Consider the following 19,056-nt stretch of genomic DNA (forward strand, 5'->3'; position numbering starts at 1 on the left):
GTCATTGCTTAAGGGTCCCTAGCTTTCGTTTACTGTGCATAAAGCCATAGTTGAAATATTTTCTATTTCTGGAGGTCATTAGAGGTCATTAGAGGTCATTAGAGGTCATTAAAATTCAATTTGATTTTATTTTATGAATTTCGATCACTAATTAGGCGTGCACCCAAAAAATTGGAAGATTTGAACCAAAAATGAAGGCAAGGCCCCCCCCCCCCTACATCAAATGTGCCAACTCCACCATCCCCTTTAATACCTTTAAATCTCCAGCTTCACTCTCAACATCTGATGGTTCATCCTTTATAGTAGAGAGGGTTTGGAAGGCGGCTCTATCCGCCGGATCTGCCATAGCAATAACTCCAGTGACCGGAGGCAGGAGACTGGTCGGAGTACAGTTACTGAGGTTGGTTCCAGGATCAGCACAGGACAGGAGAAGCTCCGTGCACTGCTTAATCCAGAAGTGTGGACCCATAGCCTCCCAGTTCTGGCTACAGACAACATACAGCAGGCGGTCGTGAAGTCTTTTCCGCATAGAGGAATCAAACACCTCAAAGAATTTAGCCCTGATGGCCGGCTGGACACAACGAAGACCGGCCAAGAAAGCAGGTTCAAGCTTGCTGGTCAGCTCACTTCCTTTCAGTGTTTCATCTCTATATACAAAGTTAACCATCTCTAGGAACTGTCCATTGAGCTCCAGATCATCAGGGAATCTTTTCTCGACGTTCTGCATGAGTTTGGCGAGCAGGATGGACTTCTCCTTTAGACTGGGTCCCTGGTTAAGCAACTTAGCATCCCTAGTTTTCATCCAGTCCTCCAACATCTTTACTATTGCTTTCATTACCTAAACATAAATAAGACAGTGAAATTAAGCATCGAAAAAATAAACAGTAAATGTTAGAAATTATTGATTAATATTAATAACAATTGTCAATAATTTCCCTTCACTTCAATTTTGCATTTATGCATAAAATTATAATGATAGTATGCACAATGTATCTAATTTGTGAGAAAATTGAATAAAAGTATTTTCTTGTTCTTTCCAAACAAAAATTCTCGAAAAAAAATTCTTTCCAAACAAATTTAATTCTTGAAAAAAATGTTGTAGAAAATAAATAGTGTATGCTGTGGTGGAGGCTAAAATTTTTTAAAAGAAAGGAAATTAATGCACGGCGACAATTAATTGAAAGATTTGAAGGCCAATTTTAACAATAATAAAGTAAGTTGCAACCAACCTTAACATCTGGAGATTTCTCAATAAGTCCAACCAGAAGTTGACCAATAAATGCTTTCCTCATATCCTGACCCATCACAGCGACCCTGTTCTTTACAAGATCTAGAGAAAGGATGAGGAGCTCGCTAGCCGCAGCACTGTTCTCCGGATTAGTCGGGGTGAGATGTTCTCTCACCATCCTCTGCAGAACTCTCATAAAACTTGTGATCAACCTTAACAAATAATCAAAATCAAACCCAAATGTTTGAGATTTATTTGGATATTTATTAAAGGTTTAATAAACTTGGACAAAGGAAGAAGTTTGACTAATTTATGTAAATGTTTCAGACTATCTAAAGATTGCCCTCCAATTCCACAGAAAAAAAGTGAGTAGTGACAGCTGAAAAACAAAAACCTATCAGAAAAAAAAGTAATTGAAAATCTGAAAGTTAAAGTTTTCAATTCTTTTGATTTGAAGTAGTCAATATTAAATTTTTTGGAAGGCTGATATTAAAAAACAGCATTAATGAAAACCGTACAAAGCATGAATATATCAATAAAACAAAGCTTATTGAGAAAAAGGCACTGATCTACTAATACCTGTAAAAGACAGTAATCTACTAATACCTGTCTATATAGCAAGCATTATTAATACAAGCTGCCTTCAGCATCATCAAGGTTCCAAACAGAGAGCTAGGAGGAGCCTGAGCATTCTTTTCATAACCAGCCAATCCTTCATAGATAACCTTTCCTACAGCAGCATACAGCTGGTCCAGCTCCTCGTGCTTAGAAGCTACGGAGGAGGAGGTGGGCTCGGTTGGGAACTGAGACATTAGTCTTGTCATCAGACTGTGCACGGACCGAATAACCTATGAAGAAAGAAAAAGTTTTAAAAACGTAAGACTTTTTAACATTTTCATAAAGTTGGATATTTCAGAAAAAAAAATAATAAGATTGTTGTTATAATTTTCTATTCCAAAAAAAGGATGTTTTGGAAAAATAAATAAATGAAGACAAAGTAAAGTTTAATAATTAATAAAAGGTAATTTTAAGGTGCAGTAACTTTTTAAAGGAAAATACATAAAAAGGGGGAAGGTAAAAATGAGAAAGAGGTGCAATAATTTATGAAAGAAAAGATGTAAAAGCAAAAGCAGATAAAAAGAAACTTTGAAAGAGGAGAAGAGGGCAGTTACTTCTAAAAACAAAAAATATTTAAATGTTTATCTTTTTATTACCTTTGAATTTGGACAGTTCATGCAAGTTGCAATAGACTTCTGCAGAGGTTTGAACGCGGCAAGGATCTGTTCCTTCCTAAGGATGGATAGAAGGAAGGTGAGGAGTTCTAGACAGGTACAGATATTAAGATAGTTTGGCTGATTGGAATCTACTCCCTGGGGTCCAGCCAAGATCTTCTCAAAACTGGCAAGTTTAAGATCAACAGCAACATTAGGCCAGATGTCTGGTTTAAGTGCAGTTTTGAGTAGAGCAACACATCTTCTTGACATTATTTCTCCAGGTGAACCTCCAGTAGTTGCCTGATTGTCTGCTACCTGGCAGGCCAATCTAAGTAGGTAGTTTACAATACTATCAGCATGTTGTTTCTCAAGAGGTTTCAGAGCATCAGGTTGGGGTTTTCCAGGTCCAGATAGCTTTGCTTTCTTTGCATCTGGTAATCCATCTAAACTCATAGGTCTCTTTCCTGGTTCATCATCATCTACTCCAGACTCATCCTTAGCACGTTGAACCTCCCACTTGATGGCAACCTCGCAAAGATCAACAGCAAGTCTTTTCTGCTCAACTGTAGCTGTTGCGGTGAAGCCAAGTCTTTGAATACTTGCAACAATATGCTGCATTAGATGATGTCGAACTGGATAATAAACTTTGTGATGTTTAACAACCAACTGTAGGATATGGACCAACTGACTCCCAGTATGACCATCTTCGACAATAATTTTCTTTGTCCAATGGGTAAGCATTGTATTTCCATCCTCCATTCGACCAGGCATGCTAGGTGTCAAGATCTCAAGGGCTTGTCTAACTACACCGCGTGCTTCAACTGCATGTGCTTTCAGTAGAGAATGGAACACTTGCAGAACTATTCTCTTGTGAATAGCAAACTTTGCAATGATATGGGAGAGGAGAAGATGTCCATGATAACGGGTAGATGGGTCAACACAGTTCTTAGACAGAAGACAGGGCCAGGCATAGGTCATGAGACGCCTCAGTTTATTTCCTTGCTTTTTGTTAGTAGCATCGTGAATATGCTCAGCTCCTTGGTCAACCAGAAGACAGGAGAACTGCAGTATTAAGATTCTTACATTGTCACTTGTTCCAAATGGATTGTCTGGATCAATGATGTTCAGAATAAAGGATGAAACAACATTTACATCATTCTCAATATCTGGAGCAGGAGGGGAACCAATCAATTTCTCCCCTTCACCATGATCAAAGGACCAGGCAAAAGCTGGTATCAGGATATACTGCAAAATCTTAGCCTTCAGATCCTGAGTGAGACCTTGACTTTCTCCAGTATTGGTTTCAAGGAGACGCCATAGTCTAACAAACTCAAAAAACGCATTCCTTTTCCATTCAACACTATACTTCTGTCCCACTTCAACCTCCAGAAAGTCCTTCAAGAATTGGAAATCTGTCAAGAATCTACCACAAAGTGCTCTCAAGCAATCAAACAACAAAGATATGTGAGAATCTTGGTGCTGCTTGAAATAAACCAACAAGATTTTAACTATCAGTTTTGGCTCTTTCCAGTGAGTATAGTCAGTATTTTCTCCTTTTCTATGTTTCTCTTGGTAGGTTTGCTCATTGCACCAGATACCTCGGATAGTCTCGATCAACTGCTGTTGGTTTAAAATCCAGGTTGGACATTTTTTAACAAGTATGTAGGTATACCTAATAGCCCAGTACTGGATTTCAGCTCTTTCATTGGGGCTAACCTGGGGTGCTTGTTGAATACCAAGCTGTACAAGCTGGTTAGTGCTTGTGGTTCCTCCAGTCATCATGGCAATCAGTTTCTCTGTCTTGTCTTGTAAAGAATTACGAAACATCTGGCCGTCTTCATGCTTAAGTAAATACTCAACATATCTAGACCATTGGCTATCCTTGGCATATAGTTCTTGCAGGAAAATGTCTAGGGTTTCAGAAGGAAATCTGGAAAGATATCTTCTCAATGGATCCCGTAGTAAACTGCCTGGTTCAACAGCAAGTGCTTTCTCTGTAGTTAAAACAAGTTTACAAAGAAGTTCAATAAATCTAGCTGATGCGGAGGGGATCCTGTGGAACAGATCAACTATTGCAGCAGCAATCTTTAACTGATCCTGACCTCCTGTCTTGTTCTGTCCTGCTGCTGACTTCTGAGTAACAATTGCAACCTCCAGCCACTTCTTCAAATGTTGTAGAAGCTGTTCACAAAGCCGTTCACTGAACACATTACTAAATAGCTGTGCAAGATAAGCTAGTTTTTGAATGAGAACCAGAGTAAGGTTGCGGTAGTCTGCCAGGTTTAAAAGCAGCTGACGCATCACCTGATGAACCATATCCATATCAATTTGGAACCCAGCAATGAAAGATTTCATGCATTCAAAACTGGTTTCTGCCAACTCAGTGTTGGCTGATTGGAGACTTTTGTAGAGAACTGAAAATATTTTGTCCCGACATTCTGGCATATAATGACAGGCTGCCAAGGCCTTCAAAGCAGACTGCCTGAGGGGGACCAGATTACTAACATTCTTATAGCAAGAATATTTCTGTAAACTCTGATCATCAGATTCACAGAGAGAAAGTAGTTCTGTGAAAAATACCTTGTGCTCCAAGACAGTTAGATCAATGGTGAAGAGCCTAGGGTCCAGGGTTGTGCAGAATGTATTTCCATCCATGAGACCTATCTGAGCATTGACAGGTTGATGTCTAAGCAGATGCTTCTTGGGAGGGATCATATCTGCCAGTACGTCCTTGTGGGGATTCATAACATCAGTGACAGATCTACTGGTTAGTTCAGAGAGAACTTTTAGACAATGCACCGCTTGTTCACGAACATACTTATTAGGGCTTGTTACCTGCCTAACCAGCTCATGTGTTACATCATAAAGAGATTTTTCTTGAGCTGAAACTAACTCTTGGTAAACACTTTCATCATACAGATTGGACTCTATTGGAGATCCACAATGTCGAAGCATCTTTTCTAGATTAACTTTGGCCATATCTACAGCACCATTGGACACTTCCCCAGTCAGGTCCATCATCACAAATAACAAAGCTTTGAGAAAGTTGAATTGACGTTCCAGAACCCATCTCAAATCCATTCTTTCAAACAGGAACTTGATGGCTATACAACCTCCTAGCTTAGAGTACCAGGCTCTTTCATAACAAAGTGCACACATCTTCTCTGATAGATAGTCCATTAGAGGCAATCTGCAGGCTCTCTCTTTACTCCCTGTAATGGTAGTTGCAGTATCTAGAACAAGAACCATTGCGAGGTGTCCAGGTTTGCATAACTCTTTCTCCTCATGTCCCATTATATTTGCCATAGCATCAATAAGAACTAAACCATCCATACCATTTAATCTCTGGAGTCTGTTCCCAACAGCAGGGAAGGGCCCCGCTTGCTGTGCTATAGCTATCATTGTGTAATGCTTCACCATCGCAACCATTGTAGGAAGTACTGCAGTTCTTAACTCTTTTATAGCAGCTGCCACAAACATTCCAGTCACAGCCATTTGGTGAACATTCCTGGATTGTTTATCTGCACAGTAATAATGAGTTATATTTGAAGTCTGAATCTTTCCTTCCCTGAAGGTCTGATGTGAAAGAAGTTTCAGTGTCTGCAGTTTATCATTCTCAGGTTGGATACTGGAGACAAGGAAACAACGGACAATCTCCCAGCATTGTTTCCTGTAGAATCCAGGTTCAGTAGTACTGGACTTCAATGCATTAAAAGCAGTTTCAATGATGTCCTTCACTGGTAAAGACATTGGTTGTTTGTGATCTGTAAATGTAACTGTGATTGATGGCCCTGTTTCCTCCTGTTCTCTAAACTCCAGTGCTTGAGGCTCAATCATCATTTTTCTATTCCCTCCACCAAACTTACCAAGAACCCTGAATGCTACATGAGCAATCTGATCGCTAGGATTTCTTAGGGTTCTCCAAAGTGCCTGCATAAGTTCTGCTCTAACAGGTTGAATGTGTTCATACAAGAAGTCTGGTTGTAGATTGTCAACACATAGCTCCAGGGTTCGTAAACCTTGAGAAACCAAAGTTTGACTTCCATTGAGAGCTGAAACCAATGGATCCATGAGCATTGGAAGGTAGGGAAGCAGAGAAGATAAACGTACAGGTACAGTCAGGCAAAGCTCCACAAACAGATCCTTCATATGTTGTTTATGCAAACCAGACTGAAGGCTGTTTAGTCCCTGCAGCAGACTTGGCAGAAGAGGAAGGAACTCCTGATACAGTAGATCATGGCTTCCACCACCAATAGATCTAAACAGGGCTCGGAGTAACAAAAAGTAGTTGTAGGGTTCCTTTGCAGTCATAGCTAGCTCCATGCTCTTGTTCACAATCTGATGAAGATGGGGTTTTAGCATCTGCTCATTCTCAGCGGCAAACAGGGATACAGATCCAAACACAAGCTTGAACAGCTTGAGGTACAGGTTGGATCTCTCCATGTTGGATCCCATCTCCTGCATCCTATCTAGTAGGTATTCTACCAAAATGGTGGCAAAGATTGGCGAAGTGACATTGTTTGCTAGAAAGCTGTTGGCCATGATCTGCAGGGCATAGTTTTTATATATTCTCTCCACTACATACTCAATAGTTTGAGAGAAAACCTCCTTGAAGGTGAGGGGGTTTAGAAGAGCAAACACACCAGCAAAATGTTCTAAAACTTCCTTCTCTTCTTTTGTTCTAAAGAAATTATCAATGTTCATTTTTTTAAATTCTAGTCTCTAATTTAAAGGGATTATTCCCGTAAATTTAAGTGCCCCTCATTTTAATAAATGCATAGCTTGTCTGGTTAACAACAGTACCCTTAATACCTTTATTTGAGCAACAAAGTGGAAGATAATTCCTTTTCCTATCTGGAAAAGAGCTGATTTCTGACTAATAACTTTATCCTCTCCTGTTGCATAAATCCACTAGTCACTAATAAGAAGAACCAAAATTGAAAGTGATCAATTTTAAGATAGAGAATAAATGGGATAAATTCATAATTTTTGCTCAGAAAAAGGTTTAAAGGGTAATGTTGTGAATCAGACATGACATTAAAAGAAAATACAGAAGAGGGGGGGGGGGTGCAAATCAAAAACAGATTGATATTGAACATGGTGTTTCCCTGACAGTTTGGTGAGGTTGGGCTCGTGGCTGGTTGTTAGGTGAGGTGTTGAGAGTGTACACGTCTAGGGCTTCCATAGCCCACTTTACCAGACGGATGTAGATCAAGGTCTCCTATACAAAGGTGTTATTTAATTTCGAGAAAAAAATTTACAATAGAAAAATTTTAAATGATAATAAAATCTATGAATTAAGAACTATTTTACCTTGGGGTGAAATTGTTTGGTTTGTGTACTTCCATCTGCTCCTTTAGTACTAAAAAATATCCAATTAGAGCATTAGCAAATCAATTAGAACTTTTTCAAATACCTAATGAAAAAATGTGTTTAAAATATCTTAAAAAACTTTACTCCCATTCTCTCCCTGAATGCCATTTTGTCTTGTTCAGTATACAAAAAAATAAAAATATGAAATTTTTTGTTTTGAATTTTAATAAGTTACATGTGGTTTACATACTTGGCTAGTCCCCATGTGATGGTTTTAACTCCACAGACGAGGGTTTTAACAAGAGCTCTGCAATCTCCAACACTGTAGTTCTGAGCTTGAGAACTAGGGAACCCAAACTTATTCTTCTTCTCCCCCTCTGCATCCTTTTCCTGGAATTTGTATAAAATAAACAAAAAATTATCCAAAAGATTTATTTGTCTTTATTTAGTAAATTAGAACCTTAAGCAAGAAAAGAGTTTTATAAAAAATCATGCAAATTGTATTAAATATGAGTTTAATTGCACCAGAGGGTTCCAAAGGTGTTAAAGGTAAAATAAAAGATTTATGAGATGAAGCAACAGTAAATTATGAATGAATTCCCATTCCATATTTCAGGATAAAAGATTTTAAGTAAAAAAGTAACAATGTACATAAATATTTGTATTGTGTACCTGTGTAGCTGTTGAAGCTGCAGGACCTGGAGATGGAACCGGTTTTATATCATGTTCCATCTTAACATCAGGAGTAGCAGGGGTAGCTGGGGTTTGCGGATTACCAGGAGTGGCAGGAGATGGCATAGGGGCTAAAGAAGGAGGTCCAGGGGTCAGGGGCGCCAAGTGCTGAATAGCTGGGCTTGCAAGAGGTGGGGGAGGGGGAGGTTTATGCTTCTGCATCAATATTGGAAGCTGCAGCTTAGAAACAGTTTTGAACTTGAGAACAAAAACTTCCATCATCTTAACTAGCAGTTCCTTTCCATTTCCAGACTCCTGTTCTGAACGCTGTCGGATACACTCCACCAGGTTAAGGAGTAGCTTGCAGGACATTGTCTGTATCGAGGTTGGTAAACTCTCATCATGGACGTTCTTACTAGAGAGCTGGACCGCCCTAGCCAGGTCAGCCAGGGGTAGATGCTGGCGGACATGATGGACAAGGTCAGCAAGTGTGGAGTAGGCTAGAGGTCGAAGGGTTTCATAAGTCGTGTAGCCTTTACCAAGCAGAATATTTTCATCAAAAAGTTTTTCCATCTTTGGGACAAACTTAATCCTGAGATCGGTGGCGAGGATATGACGAGCTGCAATTAGAAGTTCCTTACGTAGGTGAGCAACCTCATGCGGGCAGATGGTTAGGAGGGAGAGCATACCTTCAACCATTAAACCAGAGTGAAGGGATACTTGCTCCTGGTATATCCTTTAATAAATAAATAATTTATAATTGTCTTATTATGCTACTGTAAGTAAAGTTTGGCCCAACCCTTTTCTTTTTCCTTGAATCACCTTACTACGCTAACTTCCAAATCAAAGTTATTATATCATATCTGCTTGGTTCCATAGCTAGTAGTAGTAAACCTATCGTTTAAGAATTCCCATTATTACACGGTTCAGGAGAAAAATTTTGCATTTTTGTTCGCTTCCTATCGTTAAAGAATGCTTATTCTTACACTAGGGCTGTACAATTTTCGTTCTTTAACGCTCAGACCGTGTAAGAATGGAAATTATTACATTGTCAGAGCGTGAAAGAATGTATATATTCTTACACGCTCCAAGCATTAAATAATGGAAATAATTACACTAGTTGAAGAATATTAATTTTTTTCATGATTTAAAATTCGGTGATGGTGATGGACCAAACCTCTGTAGAGTAAAAAAAAAGTGGATGTTAGTTCCTAACTCTCATTATTTTGATCTTTTCAATGGATCAATATTGATATTAACTTAATTATTTTGTACGAACAACAAGCACACTCACCTTTTTCTTTTATATTATTACATGTAAACTTACCTTATTATACTTTATAATATCATGCTCACTTACCTTTTTTTTACATTAAAACATGTTCACTTACATTTTCAAAAGTATTGATAAACCTTAATTCAGAAATTTCCATTCGAATCTTGACCTAGCTAAGTCCTGACAAAAGAGTGGAAGACCCCCCNCCCCGTCCCCCTGTGTATAATTAATATATCTCATAAGAATGATTCAGAGGACGTTGAAAGTTTCTGACCCTCCCTAACAAAATTATGGACAATGAGCTTTAAGCCTTTTATAAGGCATTTTCATCAAACTGTCTGAGTCTCAAACCATACTGCCCGACTGCCTACTTTTTACAAACAATACTTTAGTTTTTCTTTATTGCAAACCAAGTTTTGCAAGATTTTGCAAATCTCAGCATGTTTGTAAAAGAACGGTCAGAGCTTTTCCAAAATGGAAAGTTATCATGTTTTTCACAATTTCAATCAACTGCCTTTTCACTTTATACTGGATACTGAACAAAAAAAACTTTTCCAAAATTCCACATTCAGTTGTAATATTTGGACAAAATAGACTGAATTAAGAGGTAATGGGGGTCAATTTGCCCTCCACCCTACAACTAAAACTGGTTTTAAAGTACCTCAGTAGTCACCATATCAATCAAGGCTCGAGTTGAAGTGGTACCACAATCAAAAACATTGAATGTTTGTTCATGGAAACAAGTAATTGAAATCTTATCGTCACAAATTTTAAGTGGGGTCATAGCACTCCATAGCAATGAAAACAAACCAACAATCTTGTTTCATGAATAAATGACAAAGATCTTCATCATTTCATTTCTTGAACTAGTTCTTGCTAGATAACCTGCTTTTTTCTCCTCTTATGTTTACGATTTCACGCTTTTGTTTATAAGATTGAGACAATATAGCATCATCTTAAAAAACAAAGCAAATGCATAATAAATTAGTAAACAAACGAACTAACAAAGGAAGCAATCACACCACATGCATTATTTACAAATAAAGAGCCAATTTTTGCTTATAGATGGGTTTTAAACATTTTACCATTGTAACATTAGAAAAAAAAAAGTAATAGTCATAACAAGAGCATAAGTGAAATATAAAAACTAATTTGCAACCCTTCATGATGTCAATTATTCGAACTTGATATAGTCGTATTTCACACGAATTGAAAAAAAATATAATTTCTTGGTTATTTGCTCATGGAACCTCACAAATATGATATAATATTAATCTTATTCTTTCTACGCCATCATATTCCATCTTTAACCAATAATATTTTCTTAAAATCTCAAAAACTCACCATTTATTCTTACTTTCTCCCATTAATCTTAATCGTTACTTACCTAATAATGTAGGCGAGGAAAGATAATGTTTTGATCTGAGCTCCCATAAAATCCACAAAGACCTCCTTGTTGAAAGCTGGGCTCTGCCTGAGGTGTGCTGGGGGCTGGAGACTGATTGTATTCATGATCAAGGGAATAAACTCCTCCACCTCTGGATGCACAAAGTTCTTGTACAACTGGTACATGAGTACTACAATAATAGGGAGCTCCTGCAATACCTTCAGGGACAACACAGCCTGAACAATATAAAATGTTTAATTTTAACACACTTATACAGTCTTAAAGTTTAAACTTACTACTGCATTCACTATTATGAATAAATGATTTTAAAGCGAGTACAATTAAGCATAGACAACTATTTTACATGATGATTCTGAAAATTTAAGGGTGAGTATTTACCTTAGGGATTAGACTGTACGAGATGTTTTGTGATCCATCTGGAAGTTTCTTCTCAGTGTGCACAGAAGTAAGAGTGAAGGTCTCACAGAGAAGGGCATCAATATTCAACTCAGACAACTCTTTTACCTTATAAAGAAAATGTTAATTTAAGATGGAAAATGTCTAACTATATTTAAAAATAGTTCCAAAATTGCCGATTACAGGAGAATATTTTAGGATGACTGCCTTTTAGGGATCAAACTAAGATGGCGGACTACATGAGAATTAATATAAAATGGCGGGTACATGAGACAAAATCTAAAATGGCCGACTATATGAGAATTAATCTGCAATGGCTGACTGTTATAAATTGAGAACAACATTGTATACTTAGGTGAGCCTGTATAAGAGAATTAAAAGTTTAAACTCTAGCTGCAGCGCTCGGCCCCCTAGCCTTTCCTAGCCGCAGCGCTAGGCCCAGAAGTTGTCTTAACCTAATTTAACCTGCAAATAGAAAACTAAAAGTATACCTTGCTGAGCCTATAAGAGATATTAAAAGGTTAAATCCTAGCCGCAGCGCTCGGCCCAGAAGTTGTCTTAACCTAACCTAACCACAGACTGAACATCATTTATGCTTGGGTGAGCCTGTATCAGAGAATTATAAGTTAAAACATTAGCCCCAGTACTCGGTCCCCTAGCCAATTCTCTAGCCGCAGCGCTCAGCCCAGAAGTTGTATTAACATAACCTAACCCACAAATAGAAAGTGACAAGGTTTACCTTATTGAGCATATTTCTTAACTTATTTTTTAAAAATTTCTTAACCTAACCTAACCCGCAGATAGGGAACAACATTGTATACTTGGGTGAGCGTGTAAAAGGTATATTAGAAGTGTAAACACTAGCCGCAGCTCTCGGCCCCTAGCCTGTCCTAGCCTCAGCGCTCAGCCAAGTAGAACTGGATAAAAATATTGACAGATTTTGGTTCTAAGATAATTTAAAAGCCAAGGTAGTGAATATAACCAATGAAATGCAACTTGGGCTGGATAGGTATGAATGTGGTTTAAACAGACTCTCTCGCTTTGAGGCTCACATCTTAGTACACGGGGGGAGTAGCTAAGGGGTCGAGTGACTTATCGACCATGTCTGATAGGGACTTTTAAAAGTAATTAGTTAGATAAATCTTGATCAGGGTCAAACCCAAAGGGTAATTAAACTCGAAAGGTAATTGTAAATTGGAGTGCAGGGAACATATTCCTAAAAACTCAATTAACAAATACAGTATATATAAACCACTGCGCACGGTCCAGATTATTTCCTTCTCATTCAACAGTCAAACTGATCGAGTTACAGCTGGACAGTAAGGAACCTTACAAGTAATCCCGCGCATAAAGTAATGCTCAAAAGGGAAAACGACTTAAGTCACATGAGCTGGATGAGCAGGATCTGATGGAGGATATTAACAAATAAATGCAGATTATTGAAGAAACGAGATTTTAGTGGCTGCGGTTTTCAGCTGCAAAACCACTCTGGGCTTATGTCCCAAGTGGCTGCCCGCGCGAGCATAAACCATTGCACTATGCTAAGCTAACGTGCTAGTCACCCAATTTTGGAAAGTCCGGTGCGATGGGTAGGGTTCTGGTATTTTTTTTCGGAGCTTACAGCTGCCTCATAATGGATAGATAGATAGATGAAAAGGCTAAATACATGGGAATAAATCTAAAATGGCTGTCTACATGAGGATGAAAAAAAAGACCGACTAAATGAGGATAAAATTAATTTCTAACCGTACCTTGATAGTTCCCCTGGGTTCAAAGATCTTGTTGAGATGGTTTGGTAGTTCAGTGTAAATATTTTTAACAAACTGAAGAAACTGCGTGATTTCCTGGACAAAGAATATATGTTTAGAATGACCGTGAAGCAAAGTTAACGAAATAACAAATTTTAAAAATTAAAAGAAAACATGGATGGTAAAAATTTAATTTAAAAAATTATTGAACAAATATATTCCTGTGAATGAGCTGGTCTATACTGTTTATGAAGTTCTATGATAATTCGTAAACAAACCAGGACATTTTCTTCATTCTCATATTCTGCGCACAGAAATCAACTTTATACTCAACTCCATCCAATATTTAAAATCGGCATTTCATTTCCATTTAATTATGATTTCTAATCCATTTATATTTCAATTCCTTTAAAATTTTTATTGAATTCCTTTTCCATCTTGATTCAATTTTTTTATCCTTACAAATTCTTTCCAATTTCCAGTTCCCAAGACATTTGCAAAAACACTGAACAGTTTCAAGAAAAACTACCATGACATGAATGGTTCGTACAAATAATCATAACTAATAAGTCTTAAGTCGCTTAACGCAGTGACGCATGTGGCTATTATTACTATTATTCAAGCGTCAATTCTCCAATTATCTAAGTTTTAATAAAAATGCATATACCCTAACTTAATTTAATTAAAAACAAATCGTCTCCATCTTATATATAGTTTCATCTCATTGAACATGAACAAACAGAAATACCAAACTCCATCTTTTAATTAAGTTGATTTGTTTCCTAGTAGTTTGAAGGTGAGAGACAGTATATTTTTGACGTAGGGTTTAAGAAGATCATTAGTCGGCAATCTCTGGATCATCTCCAGAACTAGTTTCCGTACTTGCTGGATATGCAGCTCAGCAATAAAGTGGGATGTTCCCTCCTAAACAGTTATAATTTGATTCATTCGAATCCACAAAGGGGGCTTTGGTCCCTTTTTAAGAGTCCGTAACAAGTTATTTAATTGAAAAATTAAAATAATTGGCATTGAAAAAAAACGTGGCGGGGGGTCGAGAATATATAAAAATTAAATTTTTCTATGTTCATTTTAAAATTTCAGAAAGCATTTTTTGGCTGGATCCAAAAGAGTCCTACTTTACCTGGAGAATCTTGAGGAAAACCCGCATAGCATGGTCAAGGAAGGTTTGGTACTGCGCATGGCCGATTATTACATCAAAGCTTTCACTGAGTTCTTGAACAGCTTTCAACTTGTTCTCATCTTTTGACTAAAAATCATAAATTTAGTTGTTTTTTTTTGTCAAAATTATCACTTATGTAAATCATGTAAATGACCCCCCCCCCCCCATATCTTTATTTTTCTACCTAAAATTGGACTTTTTACAACTATGTTTTCCCTAGAAACGTGGGGATTAACGCAGCAGAGACAAAGAAATAAATTGTCAGATTTTAACAATGATCCAGATTGAACATCGACGATTACTTTTCCATTTAATGATTATTGATTTTAAAAAAAAAATGCCGCAAGTGTACCGGTGAAATTTTTTATTATACATTTACAGTACTGCATAAAATGATGACTAAAATTTGGAAATTTAGACAAAGAAATAAGTTACCGATGAGTCTCCGAGAACGTTGAGGAAGCTCCTAAACGTGTTGATCTGATGGATCGGGTCCGCAGACAGCGGAGCCCGCTCTGTAGGCAGGCTCAGGGATACTGACATCTTAAGGATTTATTAGCGCATTTTCTGAAAATAATCGGAACTTAATTCAGCTGTTCCATGATGTGGAAGGGAAGGGGAAAAACACCCAGAGAAAAAAATAAATTTGTTAGAAATTGTATGAATAACGCATCCATTTTGTAAATATTTATAAAGAACTGTGAAATAAAATAATATAATCTGTTTAACCACAACTAATTAAATTATTAATCAAGATTATAATAAGTAGGGTATGTGATACGTTACTCACAGGTTGATTTGACCAGAAATTATTTTGACTGCTGTAGATCACATTTAAGACAAAAAAAATGTTAACAAGAAAAGGGAGAGGGGGTTTGTATATATGTTTGAATTCTATATATGATTAATAATATATAAAGGATAGTAACACTGTGCATTAGCTACCATGTCGTAGTTAGGATTTCTTTAGAGCATGAATGTTGGGAAGAGACCGTTCACGGTGTTGATTTTGCAACCGAGAAACCGGAATCAACTCGAATAAAAACCGTGAGCAGTCCATTAAAAATCAAAGAGTAAGGAATTCCAAAAGATTATCCCTCGTCTCCACGTCAACGTTCATGATGATTTCCTTGTAGTTGGTCTCACCCAGCTGCTGGGCCATCTGCTGCACCTAATCAACCAATGAAACTTCAACAATATGTAAATCAATCAATCAATAATTCACAAGACGAATAATCAATCAATTAATACTTATAAATTACAAGGTATTTTTAACAGAATAGCACAAAACATTTTGTGTAAAGTAATAGCGTGCACCCCAAAGAAAAAACTGATCTTAACCTGTGATTGTACATAATCCTTGAGTACTACAGTATGTACAGGATCCTGCATAGCAACATGTCGCTTCCTACTGTCATGCTCTGTTTCATAATCAATATCATCAGTATCCAGCACAGCATCTCCTTGACCTGCCATCAGACTGTCGACAATGGCGCCGGAATCGTCGGGACGGGTCACGTCGTTCAAAGTTTCAGCGATATTAAGGAAGACCATGTAAACTCTGCAGAACATTTCAGATCAAATTAAAGAGATCTGAGCTGAAAACTTTAGAATGGTGGATATCAGGATTAAGGCTTAATCCACTCTTTTTCTTAATCTCCAAATTAAATATTGCTTGTTTACCTCATGACTTTAATCTTCAGATTAATTATCCGACGGGATATCTGGATATTTCATTCTAAAGTTTTCAGCTCGCGTAATTTCAGGTAACCCTCCATTTAAAAAGTATCATGTCTGATTCACACCGTAACCCTCGTGTGCTTAACAATGGGGAAGATATTACAATTTCCTTCATTGTCTTTCCAGAATAACTCCACAAGTCACTTTAACTAAGAAACCTTTAACTAGAAAAAAAGGATATCCTTTTAAATCTTGACAAGAAATAAGGTAAAAAGGTTACTATTGTGAATCGAACATACCACTTAATGTACAAAGGGTTAAATAAAAAAGTACGAAGGGGATGATATTCAAATAACAATAATCTGAATTTATTCCTTGAGAGAACAACAGGTGACTCCGTAGTAAGCAGAGAAGCCAGGGCGAGGGAGAGAAGTTTTCTTCGCTCTGGAGCAGTTACACAAGCCATCTTATCACACCAAACATCCAATACCTAGTTACACAAGCCATCCAAAACATAATTACTGCAAATATAGACACTGTCTGAGTGTATGCTATAAAAGATTGAACCAATTATGGGTCCTACAGTAGGACCCATAAAACTATGAAACATGAAAACAGCAGTTCTGCAATGTATATTTGTATATTTGATAATGTTTTAAAGTTAAGAGTTTTACCAGCAGCTTAAAATCAAATAGAAAAGTTAAAAGTGGTCTGTGTACACTGTGCAGTGTACATTGTAGAATTGCTTTTTAAAAGTTTAACGGGCTATTTAAATTCATAACTTGATCTTTTCACACAGACATCCTCTAATTCCATATTTTCATGGGTTCCACTGCACAATACAATCTTTGTATCTATATAATAAAACAAGACATTCATATATATGTTGCGTATAGTCGGTCAAACGGCTGGACCGATAAGGGAGGAATATTTTGTGGACACTCATGGGTTGCCGGGGGGGGGGGGGGGGGTAAGGCTAAAAAATAGATTTTATCCCCCAACATTTTTGTTCACGGGCAACGCCAGGCCCTTCAGCTAGTTATTACTATTATTATTATCATTAGCAGTCAACCCATCATTCCTTTATTGTATATTTACATAAATTTAACTATCTGACGATGTGTGTAATATTGAAAAATCAATGTATTAATATCAGAGGGCTACAACTTGTTGACGGGCTGTGTTACCTATTTCTGATTGAACTTAACCCGATTGGGAAATTAATAACATATGCGTCCAAAAAAATAATTGAAAATATAAATAAAAGATTTTTTTAAAAAGAATTTTATAATCAATAAGTTTCTCACCTTTCCCGCCACATCGTTATGGTTTGAGTTGATGAGGGTTGCTGCCGTGAGACAGAGTTGAGAGAAGAGTGAGTGGGAGATGAGGATGAGCCGGGAGAGGATGGAGAGATGAAGAGACATGAGGACAGGATAATCCTCTCCAGTGTGAACAGCTTCAACCACTATCAACAGTAGAGGTTCTAGCACCTACATCACGATAATGTTAGATTCTAATATAAAGGGGCTGACGACAAAGTTTTCAAGTAATGTTTCGTGCCCGATTCACAACGCTACCCTTCAATCTTTCGTTAGAGCAACAATGACCAAGATTCTTCTCTAATTAACTCGCAGATTTATGCGACAGAAACGAAAGAGAAAAATTACAGAATTAACCATGTTTTTAGTAGAAAAACATTAATGACTACCTTATTGTTACTCACATAAAAATAATAATAGCTGTCAACCCTTAATCTGAAGTGATTAGGCTTGAGCTTCAGTCCGTTTATAGTTATCCTGCATTGACTCAGTTTTGAGCTGAGTGTAAACCCAGAAGTGTGAGACAAGCCAGTGAATAGAGGAGAATTGATTGATTGATAAATCTCACCTGTGTAGTATTTGGAGGTCCGCATCTAATCCAGGATTCTACTAATCGTAATATCATCAGTCTACCATCATCCTGTACAGTAGAGAGTGTGGACAGAGTTAGATTTCTGCGGCGAGAAAACAGGTTGTCAGTAGTTCATTTTTGGTTTGTTTCTTACCTTTGTTTTCTTTTATGTCAAAATTTGACATATTGCTAGATGCGTAATTGTGTATTCTAAACACTTAATTTTCTTGAAACTATTTCAAGTATAGACCTTGACAGAAATTAATTGCAAAAACGAACCAAAAACTATCCAAAAACAAAGGTGTTGAATTTTTTTTATTTAATTTTTTTAATCATAAAAAGTCAAATGGTAAAAACTATTTTTCAAAATTTGTATTTCTTTCTCCTTAAAAAACATATTTGCATAATAACTTGAAATGCAGTGTAGTTGCAAGCTGACCATATGAAGTTTAGAAGAAATACAAATTAGAAGATTACTCACAACAAGTTCTGGATACATCTTGGCACACTCAGCCACTATTGCAGGACCTACAGTCTCCATCACCTGACTTGGACACAACAGAACATATGCCTGAAATACAACAAACATTACTTAACTAATAAAATAATAGTTTTACAAAATAAGCAAATGATAAAGTTATTTTCTTGAGGGGGATTTTTTATTTAATATACCCCTGCTCCGACCTGTATAATATATATTGTAGTTCTTAGGTTTTCCGACCCCATCTCTAGCAGTGGAGGTATACGTGGGAGCAGGTTGACCAGCTCGTTGTATGGTTTAGCAGTGTTATGCAGTACAGTCAACCACAGCTCTAATCCATCCTTCACAAACCAGAACATTACAATAGATCTAGAACTGGGATAAAGATTAATAAGATCGGTAGATAGATCTAGAACTGGTAAATAGATAAACTACCTCTAATAGATATATATGAGAATCCTGTGTAAGATCAGTAGATAGATCTAGAACTAGTAAATAGATATACTACCTCTAATAGATATATATGGGACTCCTGTGTAGATCAGTAGATAGATCTAGATTCTAGAA

General features: G+C 37.1%; 2 protein-coding genes across 2 annotated transcripts in view; both read right to left on the reverse strand.

Moving 5' to 3' along the window:
- Window positions 1-14,999, reverse strand: part of LOC111700565 (transformation/transcription domain-associated protein-like) — a 23,158-nt gene extending 8,159 nt beyond the window's left edge. Inside the window, exons 1-15 of the mRNA XM_023471566.1 lie at window positions 14,871-14,999; window positions 14,397-14,522; window positions 14,038-14,179; window positions 13,477-13,559; window positions 13,259-13,351; window positions 11,490-11,615; window positions 11,091-11,326; window positions 8,428-9,163; window positions 8,006-8,145; window positions 7,756-7,804; window positions 7,551-7,663; window positions 2,443-7,123; window positions 1,835-2,076; window positions 1,230-1,440; window positions 254-838 (exon numbers count right to left, since the gene is read on the reverse strand). Of these exons, the coding sequence (XP_023327334.1) occupies window positions 254-838; window positions 1,230-1,440; window positions 1,835-2,076; window positions 2,443-7,123; window positions 7,551-7,663; window positions 7,756-7,804; window positions 8,006-8,145; window positions 8,428-9,163; window positions 11,091-11,326; window positions 11,490-11,615; window positions 13,259-13,351; window positions 13,477-13,559; window positions 14,038-14,179; window positions 14,397-14,522; window positions 14,871-14,978 (7,671 nt within the window). The 5' untranslated portion in view covers window positions 14,979-14,999. The remainder of the gene's footprint in view (window positions 1-253; window positions 839-1,229; window positions 1,441-1,834; window positions 2,077-2,442; window positions 7,124-7,550; window positions 7,664-7,755; window positions 7,805-8,005; window positions 8,146-8,427; window positions 9,164-11,090; window positions 11,327-11,489; window positions 11,616-13,258; window positions 13,352-13,476; window positions 13,560-14,037; window positions 14,180-14,396; window positions 14,523-14,870) is intronic.
- The window catches only part of LOC111701683 (importin-11), a 13,489-nt gene continuing 9,431 nt past the window's right edge, over window positions 14,999-19,056 (reverse strand). Inside the window, exons 20-26 of the mRNA XM_023473116.1 lie at window positions 18,693-18,830; window positions 18,490-18,579; window positions 18,006-18,077; window positions 17,423-17,608; window positions 16,490-16,605; window positions 15,777-15,996; window positions 14,999-15,606 (exon numbers count right to left, since the gene is read on the reverse strand). Of these exons, the coding sequence (XP_023328884.1) occupies window positions 15,502-15,606; window positions 15,777-15,996; window positions 16,490-16,605; window positions 17,423-17,608; window positions 18,006-18,077; window positions 18,490-18,579; window positions 18,693-18,830 (927 nt within the window). The 3' untranslated portion in view covers window positions 14,999-15,501. The remainder of the gene's footprint in view (window positions 15,607-15,776; window positions 15,997-16,489; window positions 16,606-17,422; window positions 17,609-18,005; window positions 18,078-18,489; window positions 18,580-18,692; window positions 18,831-19,056) is intronic.

The sequence above is a fragment of the Eurytemora carolleeae genome, unplaced genomic scaffold, assembly GCF_000591075.1.
Source record: "Eurytemora carolleeae unplaced genomic scaffold, Eaff_2.0 scaffold101, whole genome shotgun sequence".
Lineage (NCBI taxonomy): Eukaryota > Metazoa > Arthropoda > Copepoda > Calanoida > Temoridae > Eurytemora > Eurytemora carolleeae.